Source organism: Epinephelus moara, chromosome 23, assembly GCF_006386435.1.
Source record: "Epinephelus moara isolate mb chromosome 23, YSFRI_EMoa_1.0, whole genome shotgun sequence".
NCBI classification, from domain to species: domain Eukaryota; kingdom Metazoa; phylum Chordata; class Actinopteri; order Perciformes; family Serranidae; genus Epinephelus; species Epinephelus moara.
In genome coordinates this window covers 13,445,285-13,467,770 of record NC_065528.1, presented here as the reverse complement: position 1 = coordinate 13,467,770, position 22,486 = coordinate 13,445,285, and the positions used below count along the sequence as shown (strand labels likewise).

General features: G+C 41.6%; 1 protein-coding gene across 2 annotated transcripts in view; it reads left to right on the top strand.

Moving 5' to 3' along the window:
• tbc1d22a (TBC1 domain family, member 22a) overlaps positions 1-22,486 on the top strand; it is a 205,482-nt gene that overhangs the window by 58,642 nt on the left and 124,354 nt on the right. Inside the window, exons 8-9 of one of the 2 annotated variants that reach the window (XM_050036699.1) lie at positions 619-684; positions 7,144-7,258. In XM_050036699.1, coding sequence (XP_049892656.1) covers positions 619-684; positions 7,144-7,258 — 181 coding nt within the window. Of the gene's footprint in view, positions 1-65; positions 129-618; positions 685-7,143; positions 7,259-22,486 lie in introns of both variants that reach the window. The other variant, XM_050036700.1, reaches the window with a different exon arrangement.

Here is a 22,486-nt window from a genome sequence, read left to right as displayed (position 1 = left end):
TTGGTACTCATGAGCAGTGTGTGTGTGTGTATGTCTAACAACTTTGTCTCCCATGTTGCTGTCAGATCCACATAGACATTCCTAGGATGAGTCCTGAGTCTTTGGTGCTGCAGCCAAAGGTGACAGAGGTAAGGCGGACAGAGCAGACAGGACTGTGAATACAGCTCAATCCCCAGTCCTGTCAGCAACAAGCCACACACTCTCACAAACGGCCCGCCCGTCCGGTCTGGACTGTTTCAGCTGGCTTGGCTCCAGCCGCTGTCCTGCATCCGTCTGGCTCCCTTCTGATGAATCTGTCTGCCTGTCGTGTCGTTCGTCTGCGGGGCAGACGCTCTGAAATGGTGTAAACGTGGTCCAACACACACTAAAAACACACACAAATGTACTTCCAAGCACACAGTACCACAGAGACATCTCATCATATACACACTTGCATTTAAGACCACCACTGCTATCCATTTCAGACCACCGAAACCCCTGTCTGCCTTCAATCAAGGATACCAATCCACTAACTGTTGCTCTCTGTCTCTGTCACTCTCTGTGATGCCCCAAATCTGTGCTAACCTGCCCGTTGCTTCAGTGTTTGTCTTTTTTTTTTCTCTCTTTCTCTCTCTGCAGATTCACATTGACATACCGAGAACTAATCCTCTTATTCCTCTCTTTCAACAAGCTTCTGTCCAAGAGGTGAGCCCCCAACCCCTCAACCCCTGCTGCACACACAGCACCTCACCTAGCCGGGTTTTCCCGTCTGCTTTTGGGCAGATACGGGAGGTAACATCATCAGTAGCACTGATATTAGGGGGCAAGAGTGATGAGTGACAGTTATAAATGAATGAGACACCATTATGGATTAAATTGCATAAAGTGATTCAAAACAGTTAAGTGCGCAAAATTCAGAATTAACATAAATGTGTCTGCCTTGGAGTTTGAAACGGGAAAACCCACGCTTCAGGACACTGCATGGTCTGGCATGGGTGCACACACACATAATCACAAGATTACATGCAGCAGAATTATATAAAACCAGCATTAATGCATGCGATCAGATACACACAAACACTGCATGGATAACACTCTGGTATGTCTTTGTTCTGCTTTGTCGGTGCTACTGAACAAAGCATTTCTTGGGTGTTTTAGGGGATATAAGAACCAATTATCTTAAACCCCTCTTAAGCATTATGCCTGATAAAACAATAACTATCAGCTGTAGTTTGGGCGCATTAGGAAAACATACGAGGAGGCACACATTGCTGGAATCCTTAACTATTAAATCAGTGTAAGCTGCTTTGGGTAACAGTGTTACTTAAATACTTAAAATGCAAATGTGGCGCAAGTCACTTTAGTTTCTTACATGGTGTAAGAAGTTGGCTCGGCCGGCCTGAGGGACTATCAGCGCAGCTTCCCAACGCAACTTAACACGGAAACTAACTTGATTCCCGTCATTTATACGAGGTTAAGTTTATCTTATTATTACAGTGCTTCTGGGAGGTCCTGTCATACATAGAACCACTGGTCTGAGAAGCGAGATAGAAAAATCCCATAATGAGGTGCAGGCTAATGAGGTGGCTCTGGGCTGCTCTGTGTATACACCTACGCATAGATGTGAGCAGGCACACACAGGCTGTATACACACCTAAAAGAATGCACAATAATGTATGCATGTGGAGGAGATATATTTTTGTGTCAGTGCACAGACTTGTGTACAAGCACATTAATTTGTATAAACAAACACAGGCCACCTTCCATTACCCCAGTGTCGTACAGGAATACAACTCAAGCCTGTAACCAGGAGGGTAAGGAGGGAGAAATGATCAGACAAGGGAGATGTATAGTGTGTATTACTACTGTACATTTCCTCTGTATTTCTCCCCTGACCTCCTTTTCCCCCTCTCCCACCACATATCTTCCTCTCTCATCCCCACACACCAACTCTCCCCTCTTTGAGTGCAAAACAAAAAGCCACCAATATATTCAAGCGGCATGCACCTCATATATTTTGGTATGCAACTGACTCCAAAGGCCCCCTTTTTTTATATGGTTATGCTTGCTGCGGCGCCACCTGAAAATCACCTCTGCTTCATTTCATTCACTTGTTTGTCTCAGCGCCCCCCCCATACCCCCCTGTGGGGCTTGGAGAGATTTAGTCAAGATGGAAAGCAGTCAACAGTCTGTTCCATTTCGGGGAGAGAGGGATATTGAAGCAATTCTGCAGTGATTTCCTAAGTGGTATCTAAGTGTTTGAGTTTTTCTTGTTCTGGAGAACAATGCAGTCTTCACGAGATATTGATAATCAGCAATTACAAGTTCCCAATGTGAAAAGAAAACATTCTGTCTCCAAATTGTGATTAGAGGCTGAAAGACTAGGATTTATCAGCGTCTGCCGTATTAAGAAATCTTTTTCTTTTGAAGCATTTCACTGATGTGTTTTCAATGCATATCTGCTAATGGATGACTGCATCGGTAGCAGTTTGATGTGGTTGTTAGCGACATAACAATGTATCAAATTTGGTGATATTGCAATAAAAAAAACATGTCAATACTGTTATGCAACTTTGACAGAATCTACCACGATATGACATGGTTATTTTGTCAATATAGCTGCATTCTGCTTTCTCATCTTGTTGAAAGTTATCAAAGCTCGAGGTTAATGCTTTCCCTGGGCTAGTTAATTCTGTGTTTGGGGAAGTGTAATCCCTCATGTAGTTGTCTGATTGGGCCAGTGAAAAATAACTGTGATGTCTGTCTCACCACCAAGGCTTAAACAGGACTAATGAGAAAAGTCTTGACACTATAGAAGTTCTTCCTCTGGAATGTTCCATGTGAGATGCGCACCTTTTTTGTTCCCAGAAGCTAACACAGTTTCAACGTGGGCTGTTGTTTGTTACATTAACAAATTATAGTAATTGTCTGACTCCCTGTCGGTTTTATTTAAAAAGCTTAACGTCAAGCCCTGTTTGTATTGCTTTTGTTTGAACAGCAGAGGGCGCTATGATACTAGTCAGGAACATAGACCGTGCAAATAATGGACGTAGCTACTGTGATGTCACCTATTGGTTTGTGGATTCTCGAGGGTGCCATTTTGGCACTTGCCATCTTGTTTTTTGGAGCCAGAAGTATTCATTTTTGGGTTAGAAGCTGGCTCTGTGGATCTGAAATAGAAGCTGAGGACACTATCAGCAGACAGCCTGTCAGCCTGAAAGCAGCCCACCATGAATTATGCATAACTTTAAGCCTAAATAAAATGTAAACAAGTGAGACACATAAAAATTCACCCCCTACAGTTGCCATGGAGGGAGAAATTAGCAATAGAGACCAAGGCTGTAAATATGTTTACTTTGGCTGTGAAGGTGGGCATTATAACATGGGGTCTATGGGGATTGACTCGCTTCTGGAGCCAGCCTCAAGTGGCCATTAGAGGAACTGCAGTTTTTGGAACTTTCTTGTTGGCTTCATTTTTCAGCCCCAGAGGCTGCTGCTTGGTCAAGAAGGGAGACTCACAGAGACAGGCTGAGCCCAAAGGAGAGAATGTGGAATATTTGCATCATATCTTGAACTTGTTATTGTGATTATATATATATAGTGAAGTTTTGGTATCGTACCACCCTTAATGGTTTGATAATGAATCCATCAGATAGTTGAGTCCTTCATTTTTTGACAGTCGGATCATCTTTTAACCCATACTTAACTTTGTTCGCTTTATGTGTCAGATGTCAGTGAAGAGTTCTTTGATTCGGCACCATTTTGTTGTGTCAATTTCCTCTCTACCTCTTGAGATTACCCTTATCAGGCTCCTTGGGGCCTGGAACTAATTTGATGAAGCCATAGCGTTATGACACAGGAGACACAGGGAGGCAGATTTCCTGTCCTAGAGATGCACTGCGTTATGAGAGGAATATGAAACTAAAGTGAGATTAACATAATTTGCAGGAATGTACTTTGCTGTCTGGTGAGGACTGAGTGAACTCTGTTTAAACCTGTATAAAGTGTTGTTTGTTTACTCGTTTGAAGCATGTATTTCTGCTGCGTCTTTGTTTTCAGTCTCTCACATGCAAACATTATTTGCCCATAGTAAACTGGGTGCGGGTGGGGTGGTGTGTATGTGCAGGGGTTCACTCGGAGTGGTTTGGTGTGTAGGTGCCAATGTGAAATATGCATGTCAGCTTTTGAGGTTGCACAAAAAGAAAGTCCCATTACACATTCCCCCTGCAAGCAGCAGCACCTCTCCCTGTTTGATAGATGGGGCTTTGATAAGGAACGAGGAGGTGTGAGGTGTGGAGGCAGGTAAAGGGGATTTGGGCGCCAGAGAGTTGCATCTTACCAGTCCCTCTATCTTAACATTGATTGAATTACTTTAAATAAAAATGAGAACGCACACCTTCGGAAAAAATGACATCGCCATGGCCATGTTTTTTCTCCATAAAACAATGAGCTATGAGGTTATTTAGGAAGTGACAGAAACATGACATATCCCCCAAAACTAAGAAAGTGCTTGATGGGTGTGGTACAGCAAGGTGTGGGAGAGTGTGTGTGTGTGTATTTTTTGGGGGGAAATCCATTTGAGCACTAGAAAAACAAGCCGAACATCAAGCCTCCTCTAATTCAGTGCGGCTGACAGCATTAAACAGCCACCCATAACGAAGATGGAAGTGTTTGCCTTGCAAAAAAAAATATATTGAGAATTGAGGGACAGAGAGGGAGGAGGAGGAGGAGACAGAGTCAGAGGGGAAGAGCAAGAGAAGGAGACAAAGTGAGGGGAAAAAGAAGAGAGGAGGGAGGAGACCAACACCAAAGCAGAGAACAAAGTTAAAAGTGTTTTTTTTTTTTCTTCTTTTTACACACAAAAAATGCAGCTGAGAAAGTGAAGAATGTGATGCTGAAAGAGAGAGGCAAAGAAATGGTCTCAAATTTGGTCTGCGCTCACCTGTTTCATGTCATTTAACTACAAGGGGGAATATTGTGGTGGATTAAACAGTGAATTGCATACACACACAAAATTACACATGCGTCACACTTGGGTTGGACAATATGGAGAAAATTAAATATCAGAACATTAAGACTAAGAAGATATAATCTCATATCATAATATCCATTTATAAACACATTAAACATTCAACTTGATTATGTCTTTATTAGGAATTTAAAAGTACAATGACACGAACACTTATTTCCAAAGGGGTTTTAATGGAAACAACAAACAATACATGGAAACAAACAAACTGAATTTTAATATCACAATATTACCCAAGGGTTTAATCTAAAATCTTCCCTGCAATTATGTGATATGTAACTCAAGTAATATCATTTTAAAATATTTGCTAATTGAAAGTCAGCATTAACAAGTCTGAAGGTCCCGAGCTGTAATTATACACATGCTATTAAAGGTGCCCTGTGGAATTATGCGCACATTCAGTGTTTCTCACGGTAACACTTTGTGTGTATCCTTTAACTCTAACAAACATTTTAAATTTATTTTCTTCCTCATGAAACATTTGCAGAGTCGGCTAAAATTAGAACAAAGTTGAATCCTGCATTGTTTGATCCATACGGCCCGTTCCATTTGCACTGGGAAGTCGGAATTGACCCTCTGCTAAGTCCCGCCCCTGGACGCAGGCTGACCAATCATAGTGTAGCTTTTGGCTGCCTCAGACCAGAGTCCTGACTCTAATGCAGTCGTTTCAGATTTCCTTCATTTTCAGGCTGGTTTTGTGGATTTGGAGCTAAATGTTGTGCCTGGGGCACGTCATGTATTAATCATACTCGTTACCTGGAGAGGTTGGAAAAAGATATACGTTTCTTCCCTGTTCCAAAACCAAAATCAGACCCTGAAAAGTGTAGGGTTAGCTAGTTAGCTACTGAAGATATAGCCTACTGAATGTATACACATGCTGCTTTTGCTTTTTAATGATTATAACTCTTAATAAAAATCGACCCTGCTTGACAGGGAGCAGTGATGGGAAGCAGGGAAACTTTGCTGATATTCAGCTCCGCTTGTCGGACTATCGCAAAGGGGCGGGGCTTGGGGAAGGGTCAATTCGGAGTTCCTAGTCGTGACTTTTAACTGGAATGTCCCCAACCCCAAAATTCAAAATCCAAGATGGCTGCTCCGCGCATCAACAGCAGTGACGGCTGTTGTTATATACTTTTTATTAGCACTTCTGTCTTATTTGCGTCTCGTAAAACAGTTTTACACTCATTCCTTCCCAACTTCTATCGATGGACATGCTAGCTACAGTGTTTGTTCGCACAAAATACAGCAAAATGCATTGTTACCAACTGGTATTGCTAACAAAATCTTGGTTTTCTACCTTGTTGGACTGGAACACGGTCAACTCGAGTGATGTCATTTCCAGCTTCAATTTCCAAGGTAAATGGAATGTAGCAGTATTTCCTAGCTTGCAGTCTCATCTTTTTAGAGCACCACTGCGCTACTTTGCCGCCATCAGCTGTCAGTCAGCGGAATAGCTAAACAAAACAGGGATCCACTTCTAAGACACCAGTTGTCCAAAACTCCACAGCGCATCTTTAATGTTGGTCCTGTAACACATCCACCAACAAAGATGAACTTTCCCCCTGAACTCTGTGATCGGCTAATTTGTGATGATGGCTCTCGTAAAGTCACAGTTAAAACCAAATTAGTATCAACTTATCATCTGTAGTGTTCCTGCCAGCCTCCCGTAGCCAGCAAGGTTGTGCCCATTCAGCTGCTTTCCTGCTCACCAGCTTGGCATGCCTCAGATTGTTCTGATTTCTGCTCCTGCCTTTACACACCTCACTCACTTTTTAAAATCTACACTTGTGTGATTAAAACTTGTCACTCTAACTCGCCTACTGTTTGGCAGGCATAATCTGCTGTCAGAGTATAACTATTTAAGGTGTCATACTTCATTATGAAAGTATCATTTGTGAGGAAAATGAACAATCAAGTAATTGTTCAGTTCATTAAGTGACATTTTGACAAATTGATGGAGGGTTCATTAAAGTTAAAGTGTTATTTACTTAATATTTGATGGTTTTAGCTCGTCAGACACAGGGGTTTATTGCTTTTCTGTTTCATATCATTGTAAATTGACTACCTTGTTGAATGTAAATGCATCTTGTCCACTGTTTTGACACTGTGTCTTTGTGTGTATGTTTGTGTGTAAGATTTTTGAGCGGATCCTTTTTATCTGGGCCATCCGCCATCCAGCCAGCGGCTACGTGCAAGGCATCAATGACCTGGTCACGCCATTCTTTGTCGTCTACGTCTTTGAGTACATTGGTAAGTGCCATCGCTCCCTCTCTTTCTCTTTCTCCTTCTCCTCTTCCCTTAAAAAAACTCCCTAATCTTTTGTGTGATATGCTATTTGATGTGAGGATCAGTCATCTCTTTTTGCTGCCTGTCTACTGCCAGTGCTGCTCTCCACGGTGCACAGTGGCACCTTTTTGTAGCCGGTAAGACTCAGGGTTCAGTCGGCGGTTCATCACTACAGGTCGCAGGGAATCAGCCCCGAGACCCTCGAGACAGTCTCTCTTTTCACAACTTTTTGGCCGATGAACTCCTCCTACAGCTCTGTGCCCTCCTTCCTCCCCTCTCTTCTTTCATCCATCTGCTCTTCTTTCATTTAGACACTCGAGTCTCAGTTGTGTTTACATGTGCTTGTGAGTTCTCTCTATCAAAGTGTTCTGGTTAAGACGTGCATGTATCTGCCAGAGAGCATGACCTGTAGGCGTGTTTCTGTTCACACCACCCTCTTCTTTCCAGAGCTCTCCTGCTGTGCACATTTATGTTGTGCCACATCTATTTTAATCTCATGCTTCATTCTTTTGACAGTAGAAACATACTCTGTTAGATACAAAGCACACAGACTGCGGAAAAATCAGCCTGTTATGGTTGAATTTAATATGATTTAAATTCAATAGTTTTTACCTTGGTATGAACCATTTCTTCTTTTACGCTTTCTTTTTAGATAGATGGCAAAGAAAGGTGATGAATTTAATGATGAATTTAATGAAGGCAAGTGGCTGGATCTGAACCTGGCACATACAATATATAACTCTTGCTTTTTAAAACCAATTTCCTCTGTATTTGTATCAGTTTTTTTCATAAGCGTGAATTGTCAGCTGGATGGCTGGACATTAAAAACATTGTTTGCCAGCTACTTTCTTCCTGTTTCAAGTCACATCACTGTCACTTTTTGGTCTTGGTCATTTTTAACTACAGTATGTCCTTTAATCGGTTAAAAGTTTGAGACATTGGACAACTGGGGCCATATTCTCAAAGCTTCCTAGTACTAAGAGCTGCTCCCGGTGATGAAATTCTTGAAGAAAATTCTTAGAATTGTGATGTTTTCCTGGAATTTCCCCTTAAAGTTAAGACTAGGTCCTTGTGTAAAGATAAAAGTTATTCACAAAGCATCTTAGACCTTCAAAAAGCTAAATGGCGGAAACTTTTGTAGTTGATCTCATTAGGGATACGCACATATTTCCCACCTAACGCTATAATGTTATAATGCCAGTAATAAAATAATCACAACTCAAAAAAAAAACCCTGGAAAAATGCAACAGTGCAGCAGTGATGACTGGTCTGTCTTAGTCTCGCTCACCAGACCTTTCTCAAGAAAAGAAAGGTCTGGCTGGGCTGAGTCTCACTTTAAGATTGGAGAAAAAAGCGCTCCGGCTGCTTGTATTTCTTTCAACCAATCACAATCGTTCTGGGCGGTGCCACAGCAACGGTGCGCTTGCAAAAATATTGCCGGGGGAAACAGGTTTTGGTGTAACACGCCCACAAAAATATCGCCTACAGGACGCGAACCATGGCAGAAAAATGGCTACATCCCCGCAAGATCAAACACCGCAAAAGTTAGTAAAGGACGTGATGAAAACGGTTGAAAACTGCTACACAACCAGAGGTGGTAGTGCGGGACTTCAGCGGGTGGCTCATTCCGCCCAATGAGAGGCTGATCTCTGCAGCGAACTTCCGCCCACTCAGACTAGGTCTGTCTCAACCTTCCATCTGCAGAGTGATCACACTAACAATGACAACACTTTCACAATCAGCAGTTCATTTCATTTCCACTGGGTGTCCACACCTTGCAGGCTCACAAAAGGGGCATGTCTGTGACAACCAATCACATCTATTAAAAGAATGCATCATATCTAGCAACAGGGTCGACCACACCTCCTCACTGAGGTAAAAGTTTTTGTCCCCTCCTCTCTCAGAGTTGCTCTGAGAACTTTCCTAAATTACTCCTAAGCTAGGACTCCTTACTAAAAACCTTTCGGCAAAGTTTGGTGCTCTCTGAGAGTATTCTCAGAGAGGTTGTGAATACAGCCCCTGGATCTTAAGTTGTCAGAGAGGCATATTAAATTAACGCTAGCAACACTTTGGCTGACTTTTGACGTGGACATTTTTTATTTAGCAGTTTTTATCTGTATTAGTTATCAGGTTTGTTTGGAGGAGGAAAAGACCTCTGTGGACAATTTGTCTCCCAGTAAAACATTGCCCAACAATGAATACTGAAGGGAACCTAACCTAAAGATAAAACGACTATGGTGGTTGTTATGGTTATGTGGTCTATAAATAATATGGATTTATCAATGATGCAGAACAACCACCGCTCCACCACCTTCAGCTTGGCCTTGGCAAGGTGTTGGCAATATCAACAAGTCCAGACTGGTAGAAAAAGATTTCCACACACTTAGTTTACTCACTTTATTGTTGAGCTTTTGGTCTGTTAGACCTGAAGGCCTCATGAAGGTCTTATAGCTCAACAGCTCAACAATAACAATAACACTGCACAGATGTAAGTGTGTGGAAACCTTTTTCTACCAGTCTACACGTGTTGTTATAATGAAATAAAGTGGAACCACTGGTGCTTTTATTCTGAAGCACTCGGCTCGTCTAAGGCCGCAAGTGGGTATTTGCAGTGAAGCATCCAATCAACAGGTAGCTGTTAGGTGTAAGCAGGTAGGGAAGAGTTAAAGCATTGAAATGAAACCATTAAACATGAGGATTCATTCACTATGAGCGGGAAACAACCCAACAGCTCTCCTGTTAATATATTAACAGTATTTGCAAGTCGCACTGGTGCTCCATGGTTGCAAAATTTGACTTAATAGTGGTGGTAGCCCTGCACATACAAAAACGGAGGTCTCACCTGCTCACATACTATCACCCACGAGAGGGTGGTCTGGATGGACGGGGGAGTATGTTAGGTGTGACGTGACAATTCATACATGATGTTCACTATATTGTCGTTTTATACATCTCACATGAAACAAGCTACAAAACATCAAGTATAAACAATATATAGCCCACCTCTAGTTCACGAGAGACCCCCAGTGATATTTCCTTTATTGCCAAAGTTTTTTCCCCATAGAATATGGCCTAATAGTGTTTTCAATCACCTCCTGGGAATTGTTCTTGTGGGGTTTTTCCAGCACACAGAAAATAATCAGTGGTTTTTAAGAAGCAGTTTTTGCAGCACACTCCTTCTTCTATGAGTTTTGGTGATAATCTAAGAAAAAGTGTATAAACAGTAAGCAAAGGGAATTGACCCCATGCTGTCGTGACAAGTTTTGAAGTGGTTAGAGCCATTACAGCTCTCCTGGATGTGTGCATGCTTCCTCTGTGATGTGGGCTCCTCTATACATCCCACTTACACACCGTGTTTGTTGCCTTCTGTCTGCTGTGTTTTGGCCCATCCAGCTCTCCTTGAAGCCATTATAAATAGAGCTGCTAAATGGAAACCGCAATGCTCTGTGGACTACCTTGCACACTCCAGACCAACTGTGGTCACAGATATACAATTAGGATCCACAAGTTAAGTGGGGGGAAAGCACGCAAAGTAGCTGGACTGTCTGACTCCTGCACTTCTCTGTACTGCATTTGGCACACAGCACTTTACTCCAGGCTAATGAGTGTTTGTCTTAAAGCGCTTTCTCGGCTTTTATTGCTCTTTTACTTTGGTTCACTTCCTTTAGTATAACGCAACACAATGCAACAGCACCGCAAACTACAGTACAGCTTGCAAAATGACCGTGAAGTTGAATCAACACCTTTAAAAAAAACTGTTTCAGCACAAAATGAACATCACAGCCTTCATTAAGATAGGATTTATTGCAGGGCTGTTGTATTAGACTGCGATAGGTGGATTGAAAGAACCGCAGTGACTTATTTTCTCTTCATTTAGCCTCTTGTCCTTCACTTTTCCTACTCTCTTCCTTTATCATCATGTTCTCCTGCGTCTTGTTTCCTCTGCCTTTTCTATCACTCATCTTCTGCTTTCTTTATCCCTACCTCTCCGCATTTGTTTCTGCTCTCTCTTTGCCTTTCTCTGTGGGCGAGTCAGACTCTTGTCAGATCTTCAAGGCATCACCCTGCGCTTTGTTCCCCTGCATCTCCATGCGCTGATGAGCCTCGAATAACATACACAGCCAACAAACCTTCAAACGTGGCTGGCTGGCATCTTACATGATGGGTTGATGCGCCGTGTTGTTGTTGTTAGGTGTTCTTGTTTTCCGACGCAGGGAGAGAGCCAGTGCAGAGAGAGGTTTGGCTCTTTCATGAGGTAGGCCTAATTCTGTTCCTTTGTGGAGGGGTAGGAAGTGTGAGATATACTCTCTCATGCTGCCGTGCTCTCTTGCTCTCCCTGGCTGTCTCTCTTCTTCTCCTGCCATCTATTTTTCTTTTCTTCTACCACAATGCCCTCCCTCTTCCTCTCTCCTTCCCTCTCTCCTTTGTAAGTGAGCTCATAAAGATGAAGTGAAAGCAGAAAGTTAATTCTCTCAAGTCAGAATTCATTTCTTTAAGAGTGATTACGAACCCCACGGGCGATGTAGACACGTTGCCTGAATACTTTTTACACAAACAGGTATTAAAATAGTAACATTTGAATGTGTTTGTAGGTCAGACACCTGAACTTTTCATCTGTCTTACTTTTCTTTTTTCTTCTCTGAATGAGGTCAAAGACTGATCTGTCAAACCCAAGAGACGTGAGCGTATTTGGTGAAAACACTGCCCTTTTCAGAAACATAGCCCCAGGCCCCGAGACGCATAGACTTTCAAGTGAAATTTCAAGTGAAAATTTATTTAATAATTCATAATTCAGGGATTTTTTTTTGTGTGTGGCTAATCTTCTACTTCTAGTCTTTATTTGGAATAGGAGGAATATTTGTCATGAAGAATGCTCAAATATATCTTAATGCCATTAAACGCTAACCATAGCTTAACAAGTTCTACAAATAATATCACAAATCTTCTCATTGAGGCTAATAAATAGTAACAGATTTTTTGGCCACTTTGGGGCAGCATAAATAAGATACAAACAAGCTGTAAACACATCACTGATGTTTCATTTCCATATCAATCGCTCAAGCTGATATTGCGAACTTGTCGGCATACAGTTGCTTATTTACACATTGAGCAAACAGAGAGCAACATCAGCATTCATTTGGAGACGTATGTGCGGCCACCTGGCGAATTCAAGTCCAATATTGACTATCTGTTTAGCTCTTGTTTGGTCTCCGCCAACTCCTGAGGGAATTGTCCAGCTCTTTAGCTGCTCAAATGATGTTCACCAGCTTGTTAACTTTGTCTGTCTACAGTTTAATGCTGAGCAGGTAGCGTTCAGTGTGTTTTTATAGCTCTTCCACCGCCTGCTGCACATGAAAACAAAACAGATGAAAGCAGGAGTTTAGCAGTGATAGCAGAGGTACATATGTTTGTGTTTATATATCTGCATTATCCTGTTGTGGCTGGAAGGGCCTGTACGTTTATGTCCTGCTCAAAGTCCTCTCTGCAGATGTCCGTTTAATGGACACAACATCCGCTGTTGTTGGAAGTGGGCCTTGATGGTTCATATTATGGTACAGTGACCTAATCAGTAGCCCCCAAAGCTGTAAAACTAAACGAGGAGCACAGTAGGTGAGAAAGTGGCTTAGATCAGCTTGCGGCAAAAAAGGTTAATATAGGCTTATGTCCTGCAGAGCTAAATGGAGTTACAAAGCAGGCAAGCCTGGAGCTTAAGTGTACTTGTTATTCACACTTATGCACACCAAGTTTTCTTTCCCCAAAATGTTGATCGGCTCGTGTTTGTGTCTGAGCAGCCTTGTGAATTTGAGTGACAGCCAGTATCTGAGGATGCGAGCCAGTTCATTGACTGGGAATCTGATTAAGACTTTGACCTGTTTGCAGCTGCTTAATTTACCCTCAAACAAGTCTTTTCTGTCTGTTCTTTTGTTGTGTTGGTTTCAGTCAAAATTCCATTTCTTCTTTCTATGCCTCTGTCTAGTTTCCTTCAGAGAGTTTTCACTGACTGATTCTCAAAGTCTTTTTGCTTGATAGTCTGTATAGCATCCTATTCAAGTGGTGACCCGTGGGTCAACTCCGGCCCGCTGATCTGGACTGTTTACAAATGAATAAAATTTAAAAGAGAGAAGAAGAAAGAATGTGAATAATAAACATTATAAATCCTTCAAACCAGCAGACCTCTCCTGTGCTCTTGGCTGAATTAATTCTGAACCCCATAACCTGCCTGCAGGTTTGTAAGGCATGTTTTCTCTATAAAAAAAGTTGAAAATTTACACCATTTATTCTGGCCAGGAGCTGTAAAAAGAGAAATTGTCATCAGATTTTTTTTCACCCGAATGTTCTTGAATTTATAATGTGTGATGAACACTTCTGTCAGAAAAAGGAACCAAATTTAAGCTTAAAATAGTGATATTTTATCAAAAACCCTTTATTCTCCGTTCATTTGAAATTTTGCCAAATATTGAAACTGTTTGCACAAACCAGATCTAGTATAAAACATAAAGTCTTTGCTCCTCAGCGCAACTGGGAAGCCATGAAGGACCTGGCAAAGACCAGCAGCCGTGACAAAAAAAATCTGCATTTTTGACTGAACTACAGGCTGTTTACACAGAGAAAAGAGGTTGTAAATCGAGGTTATAAAATTGTAAATAGTAAATGTAAATTGCAATGAAGCAACATAAAAGTTCGAAAATGTGGTTGTGTGTTGTTGCAATTATAAATGTGCAATGAGAATACCTCAGGAAAATGTTCGGCCCCAGAACCCTTAGCTTTCTGAAAATATGGCCCCCTGAACATTATAGTTAAATAGCCCTGCTGTATATGCTTCCCCTCAAAATCAGATAGCGATAGAGTCGATCACACCAACACTCTGCTGCCCCTGCATATGTTAATTTGGTTGTTTGTTCCAATATTCACATCTGTCACTTTGTTAGTGTCTCTCTGGCTACGTATAGACTGCAGGCTAAAGTGGTTCATATCTAAATTTTTGGCTCATATTCGACTCAGATGTGTTTTTTTCGTAACTGTGCCAACAGCACAAATCACTGGAAATCTGATCTTTCCAATTTCTCAATTCTGATTTTACCCACTTTATATGTGGTCCCAAATCAGATAAAGGTCGGTTTTTATGCCTCTGTGCCAGCAATAGCCATTCGTCCATCCTCCCATTCTTGTGAACGTAACATCTCAAGAACATCTTGAGGGATTTCTTCAAATTTGGCACAATTGTCCACCTGTCAACTTCACTGTGACATCATAACGTTCTGCAAAAACAGTTTTCTGGCCATTACTCAGTGTCATATCTCAGGAACAGAAGGGGAGACATTTGGTCACATACTGAATTGTTGTGTGTGTGAAGCATCCATGTTTTCACAGACATGGATGTAAACTGTTTTGTGTGCAACTTCATTGGTTCGCGGAGTCATACAAGCGTGAGGTGGTAATTCTAGTTTTGCAATGCAGTCTCTATCTTAACAGTCATATGAGCATTTATGTGTCTTTTTATGTCACTGTGTGTCTTGCCTCAAGAGTCTGATGGAGAATCGGCGCTGACAGATGTAGTTAAACGAGCCCTTGACAACCTGAAAATTGGATGAAACCTGTTTCAGTGAAGCCATTTACGTCATGATCCCACCACTCCTGGCTCTGACCCCAGATCCACACATACCTCTGTATAGAGGCAGCAGCCATCACTCTACAAAAAGCCATAATTAAACATTTGGCTGTCGTTGTCCTCATCCTTGTTATCATCTGCTGACAAATCAACTTATATCAACCATATACGTTGACTTCACTTCCGTGTGACAGTCTGCTGTCTTTGTTATTGTTTTTTTTGCACATGTGAGACAGTTCGGGACCATGACTAGTTTGCTCTGGAATCTGATATTGGCAACATTTAAAAAATAATGTGAACAGCCAAACAAAAAACATTAGGACTAAGCAAAAAAATTGTATTGAGCACTAAAGCTTGCAGTGTGAATGCACCCTTTGTTTTTACTTCTTAACTCTCTGGCTCTGTTTTTCTGGCTTCTTTTTTTTGAGTCACAAAACAGCCTTGGTCTGGCACTGCAGTGCTTGTTCAGCTGCCATACACTCCATTTACCTTTTGATGATGCAATGTGGAGCGATGGCCCGACCTCTTAACCACTCCATCCTCGCAGCACTCCCCCTTTTCCCCCTGTCACCAACTTTCATTAACACCTGACTGTTAATCCAAATTGAAAAGTTCCAATTGGTAGATTATTGATAAACTCTTCTGATGCCGCGGAGGGAAAAATACCTCTAAAGTTGTTGTGTATCCACCTGGACTGTTAAGCAATCTAGCAGGCCTCCTGCGTGTCAAAGCAGAAATTGATTTGGAGAGTCTGTCGTTCTTGTTCTCCACCTGTGAGGCATTACTTTGCTTTTGTCTTCTCCCTATCTTCCATAGAGTGGTGCCTCTCCCTTTAGCCGACAATAAAAGTCATCTAATTAAGGCCAGGATGGGGCATGACGGGCCAAGGAGCAGGGCCAGTCCTCCTTTAATGTGGAGCAGCCATTGATCTGCAAGCAGATCCATAATGTAATCTGCATGCCAGTGTCTAAGTATGGATCCACTCTGAGGAAAGATGAAAACAAGGGAGCAGGTTAAGAGAAATGGGTGGGAAAGAGATGAGGTAGTGTGTTTGAAACAAAATTGGGAGAGGTGAAGGTTTGACAACTATGAGTGAAAGAGAACCACTCAGAATGGAGACAAAGAAGTAGAGTATAATAGCAGCTAGAGTGTCTCCTGGCAGGCTTAAGAGTAAGAAGGAGTGAGGGCATGAGGGATGACAGAGAGGGACAAACAACAGAGCAGGAAAACAAGATTTTCAAAAGGGGGAAAATGACAGACTTAGAAAGTGCCCCCATGCTGTCAGGAAGCGGCCAAGCCAGGCAGTCCTTCCTCCTATCAACTAAGAGATGAATGGCCTGGTGTACCCTATCACCATCCTCCGCTGTGAAGCTGTACTTGTCATAGCAGGCAGAAAGTGGCTAGCAACAGCTTCTCTGCTGCAAGGATTTCTTGAAGGATTCAGCAATTAGCTCTGTACTGAGTGTTGTTGAACACTGGGTGAAAGCAGTGCTTCTTGTAGAATGTATCTGTCTTTCTGAATGCCCAACCAAGAGTTTGACACAAGGATCAGTCAATCAATCATTGACTTATTAGTCACATAGAATCATACAAGGTACAACTCCTGCGAAATGTGCTTTGTAGTTTAGTCCTTTATTGCCTCTTTTCCCATTGTAGGCTGCTGCTTTATTGTCCATGTGTCCAGACCGCAGTCCTCACTTGTAAGCTACAGTGTGTTTTTGGCACCGCGGATGGTTCTGGTAATCCATGGTTTCTGGTTGTGGAATGATTTCACTGTAGTTTTGGGTGCAGTTGCCTCTGTTGTTTTAGCAGAGATCCATAGATGTCATCGCTGAAATTGACAGTGGTGTCCTTGAACTTGCTCCAGACTCTGATTGGCTCCATCTCTCACATCACTAGGGACATGTGTTGTAGTTTGCTTACAGATCTTGACCTTAACAACATGGCCGTATGGTCGCTCTTACCAAAGACAGGCAGCTACTCCGCTTTGTAGGTGCCTCTGAATGGCGCACGGCTTGCTGTGATCCAGAGTTTTTATTTCCCTTTTGGTGCAGGGGAACAGGAACCTCACATTCCCACTGTCACACTGGTCCTTATTCATCATAAAGCGCACACCTACCCCCGTTCTTGCCAGAGTCCCCTGCATTGTCAGATCAGCATATAGAAAAAGAGTCACCTGGTTGAATGCTGTTCGGTATTCCAGGATTTAGCCAAGTTTCAGTCAAACAAAGGATGTTACAGTTCCTGATATCTCGATGGAAACTGATGTGGGCACAAAGGATGTCCAGTTTATTATCCAGCGCCTATACAACGGCTAGCAGGTTGCTAGTTTAGCAGAAAGATCAACATGATCAGTATCACAGCTGGTGTTTGGTTTCTCAGTGCTTACCATGGTGCCTCTGATATAGCTGTGGATGCAGAAGTAGACACAAAACTGGCTGTTGCTTGTCTATGTGGTCATGATTGTAGCTGGCGCCCATCTTTTCCTCAATGTTTACTCACATTTAAATTTGAAAACCTCAACCTGGCCAGCTATCAGAGTTGCAAGAGAGGTAGGTTTTCAGACGGGTGAGTTGAGTTCCTTACCTCGTTGAGGGACCCACAGCCACACAATACCACCATCCAATACCAACCACAAAAAGCACCACCAGTACTTGTAAAATAGACACAAGAGCATAAATTTAGCGCAACTTTGGCGGAGCCGACAGAGAGGCACCAAGTCATTTCCACTGCATAGTACCGCCCCAGCTTGGCTGACTCGACTCAAATGGCTTGAAACCGTTCTGTTTGGTTTTCCTTTCTGAAAAGTTGTGGCTAGTACCTGGTCCCTTTTTTGTACCACCTCAGCTGAAGTTCCAAAAGGGCATAGTGGAACATCGAGTAGCTAAAAAGCCAGAACTTGCCCTTGTTGACAGAGTTGGTGGAGACCAAAATAGAGCTGAAAGGAGGGTGAATATTTGGTCAGCACCACAACTAGAAACATCACACTGTATTGTTTTGATATTTGAAGAAAAAAGAAAAGTTAAGAGCCTTTTTTTTAGCCTTGACAGAAGTTTTCTCAGTTCTTAAACGGCTTTTGACGATTTTGTAGACATATGCCGTCATCCCTGTAGGAAAGAAGCATGACAACAAACCTAAATTGTTTGAGGTTAATTATCTTTTAAAATTGAAATGCATTTTATTGCAACAGAAGCAGAGGCTTGTCTCCAAATAGCAATGTGAATTACTAAAGAAGAGAAGCCTTAAACATTTACACAGCTCAACTGACAACACTGTAGAGTCACTGTAGAGTCAGAAAGGTTTGGAGAGTCCTTGTGGTTATTTGGAAAGATGGAGGGGATGAGGAGAAGAAAGAGCAGTAAGCCTGTATGATGGAGGTCCTGATAGTGCTGTGGAAGATGCTGTGTGTATTTGTGTGTGTGTTTAAGCCAGCCTTTCTTAAAGTCTCCTCAGATCCCCAGACACATACCAGAAGCTTCGTTAAGCTGTCACAAATACAGACAAAAGTGTACTTCCATTTAAAATATGCTCTTTGTCACTTGCTTGGTCTGCTTAAGGCACATTTGTAAATTATACACGCAGCTTTTAGAAAGTAAGAGCATTATGCCACCCATTTTTCTTCTTTGGCATTTTACAATATTTTCAAGAGTTTGTCTCAGTCCTGTAGTCATAAAACATACTTTACAAACTGAGAAAAATGCTGTTAAACCAAGGGGAGGAAATGGAGAGAGTAACAAAAAGCCTGTTTTCAGATTATGTTCATGTATTTTTTTGGCTAAACACATTGTGATTATTCCCTCCTTCATTTAAAAAAGCATGGTGGACAATGTAAGTAGCCTACACTTTGCCCAGACTGTCAAATTTCTTGGGGGAAAAAAAAGCATGCATCTTATTATACACTCATTTTAGTCACTACAGTTGTTATATTTTCACCAACAATGAACAACTGTGATTCCCTCACTATACACAGATGCTGGATATCACTTTTCTTTCCCAGCTGCTTTTTTACTACACACCAGGGGATGTTTTACCGAACACTAGGACTGGAGAATTTGATGGATGTTCAGAATTACACACTAAAACATTGTTGTCAATATCACAGTAATTTATTCACTTTTATGTGTAATTTTAACACACAGTTATTCAGTCGTTTATTTACATTTATGCACAAATAAAAGAAGCAGGTGTGGTCTAGTGCTGCACCACTGGCTCCGGCATTACAATAAACTGGGTAACGACAGTCCTGGCAGAGGGAGGCATAGACTGCATCTTTGTTTAATCAGACAAAAAATACAATTTAAATTAAAATGCATGTTTTGTTTCTACTTGTTTTTTTTGTGGGGGAACAAACAATGAAAATGGCTAAGTGAATATTCATTGGACAAGCCCTCACTACAACTGGCATCCCTTTCTTGAAATTTAGGACAATTTGTGTAAACTCTGTGTGGGCATGAATTAGTCGATGCCTGTGTGTAGTGATGGGAATTGATAAGATTTTACTGATACCAGTGTTATTATCGATTCTGCTCATCTGTCTGATTCTATGTTTTATTCATTTTCAAAGGCTTTATCCCACAAAAAAGATACAAAACATGTAGATTTGACTTCATGCTGTTCATCATATTTATTTATACCTTGAAGTCAGAATCCCTGATTCCATCCCTACCACCCTACCTACCCATCCATAGGATTACAGGTTACAAGATACATTCAGGTAAAGGAAGGAAGGAAGCGAACAGAACCTCACTAAATAATTATATTAAGTACTAAAACTAATGTAGAAGGAGAGGGGAAATGGAAAGGCAAGAGAAAAGACAACAGCGGGGTTGCTCTCTGCTGTTATGCAACATTTATAGGTACCACCTTATTCTTTATTGAGGGGTTCCAGTAGCGAATCAAAGAAGTCCAAAAAGAGACTCCATATCTTCTTAAATATTTAAGAGGACCCTTTGAGTGTGTATTGATTTTTTTCTAATTAAGAAATACATAACATCTCTGACTCAATGAGAAAAGGATGGTGGAGTGCTTTGCTTCCAATTTTAGAAGGATCAAACATCTTGTGAGGAGAGTAGTGAAAGGGGTTGGGGTCCAATTGGGTTTCAGGCATCTCCCTGAAGCCTTTAAAAATACATATCATCAGTCCAATTTATCAGTTCTCTTATTGATTCCTTTTCAGTTTGCAGGTTTTCAGCATCAACTCAGCTGTTTTGTTATTGCTGAGTCTAAACACTGTGTAGATGAAGTGAGAGAATATTTGTACAGCATTTGTATTCGTTAAGGTTTTCTTAGGTCAAAAAATAACCCCAAAAACCTGCCAAGCCTGCCTGCACTGTGGTTATGGTATTATAGCAGAGTATATGATATTTACCCTCAGTAACGGACATGTTGCTCGGTTGGGAAGCAGTGGCACTCCTGCACAGGGTGTCAAAATCATGGCATTCCTGGAATTTAAGTCCATGTTTCAGCATTTTACTGGTGTTTTCATCCTTACTTGAAATTATAATTTCACAGAAATTACAAGCAACACTGTTGTCATATTTCTTCAGGAAATGATGCCACACTTAAGACTGTTTGTTCCTTTATTGACTGGTGGGTTTGAAGTCGTTGTTGTCCATCAGCAACTGTCCAAAAGACATGTTGGCATCGATAAGAGGACTTGATAAGCTCAGAGACATATGATTCCCATGGACCAGACAGTTTGGAGCCGGTTCTCTTTCACGTTTTAATGTGTTTTTCAATCACTGATCATTGCTAAGAGTTCAGTTCTACATTCTTTATTTTACAGCCATATTTTTTTCCACATCGGAATTAGTAAACCAGTAGAAATGTGTGTAATATTTCTCTTTAACTGGCAATAAAATGTTTTAAAAGTCTTAAATTGGATAAAGCTTGCCGATACACTGCGTCTTAAATTGGATAAAGCTCACTGATTATACACACATGTGCTTATACACATATCCTTTTCTGTGTTATTTGGATAATGTGTCTGTGCTGGTCTTTATGTATGATCCATTTTACATATGCTGACGTAAAATGCCTCGCTTCTTTTAATGCAAATGAGGCCAACTGGCTTTAATGTGAGAGCCTGACGGGAGGCTGACTGTGACAGACAACTTAATACTGCTAATGTACCACAAGTAGGGTATTAGAGAACCTATATCACTATATAGAAACACTGTGGGAACAATGCGTCAGAACAGAAAGAGAAAGAGAATGGGCTCTGCTGGATGTCTCTTTGAGAAAGTCAAGGTGCGGCAGGTACCACTTATACTCGTACATACACACACACAGCCCCTGCATTGTCATTTTGTGTGTGTGTGTCTGTGTGTGTGCGTTGAGGGGCTTGGTGGATAGACTGCAGATAGACTGGCTTGGTGGAGCACCCAGGGACAAAGCTTGGAAGATGGAAACATACTGTCAGTCAGCTGTGATGAAATGCCTGCAGGAGTGTAACACCACACACACACAAACACAGGGCACAGACTGGCGAGGTGAGCTATTACTAATACAGACACACACACACACACACACACACACACACACTGAACACAGACTCAAGCTGATACCTCCTATATAACGAAAAGAGTCTCATCAGACTGGATCAAAACAGAAAGCTGAAATTGAACGACCCTAGAAACTATAAATTAAGATTCCTTCTTCTGAAACTGAAATCTCATTGTCGTATTCTGCGTGAATGTTATGTTCTAGGTTGGCAGTACGTCTCACAGTGAGCAGCAGTTTGCTTTACTTTCAGCTTTCACTTTTGGCCCTTTCAGCATTATGTTGTATCTTCCCCTGTCTTGTCTTTATATCCGCCTTCTATTCTCTGCATTTCCCCTCGTATCTCCTCTGTGATCTGCTGTTTGTCTGCTGGCATGGAGCTTTAGCTGTGGCACAGTGAGGCATGCTGTGCTATGCTGTGCTCATCTGTATTTCAATTGCGTCCTCACATCAGGGGACTTATAGTGCTGAATCGTTATATGATGATTGGCACAACATGTGTGGTCATAGAAACAAAGTGTCAATTTTAGGAGACTTGATACACAAACCGGCGACCAATTAGAGTTGGGGTAGGCAGAAATCTGAAAAAGACAAAAAAAAAAAAAAAAAGGTAGTATTTGAAAATACACCCTTCTCCCAAGGCTCCGGCCTCTCCCCTCTCTGTCCTAAGCCCCTCCCATTAGACAACGAGGGGCATATTTAATTGTGGAGTAACACGTAGCTCATTAATCCTGTCCCTCTCGCCATCCTCTCTGTCTGTTTATCAGACCAAATATGAGACAAGTAGAGAGCTAGCCACCCCACAGTCCCCATGCCTTGCTCCCTGCTGCTGTGGATGGCTTTGCCCGGAAGAGAGAGGCTTGAATTTGGCCAGCACAAACCATGGATGTATTAAAGGGCCAGTGTGTAATATTTGGCATTGTTTATTGTCAATCTGAATCTGAATCTGAATATTCTACCCATTAATATGTTTATACAAGTGTATGATCGCTATAAAATAAAATTCATTTGGTTTTCGTAGCCTTATAATTATGCTTTTATATATATATATATATATATAGCAAGGGCCTTGCTTTAGAGAG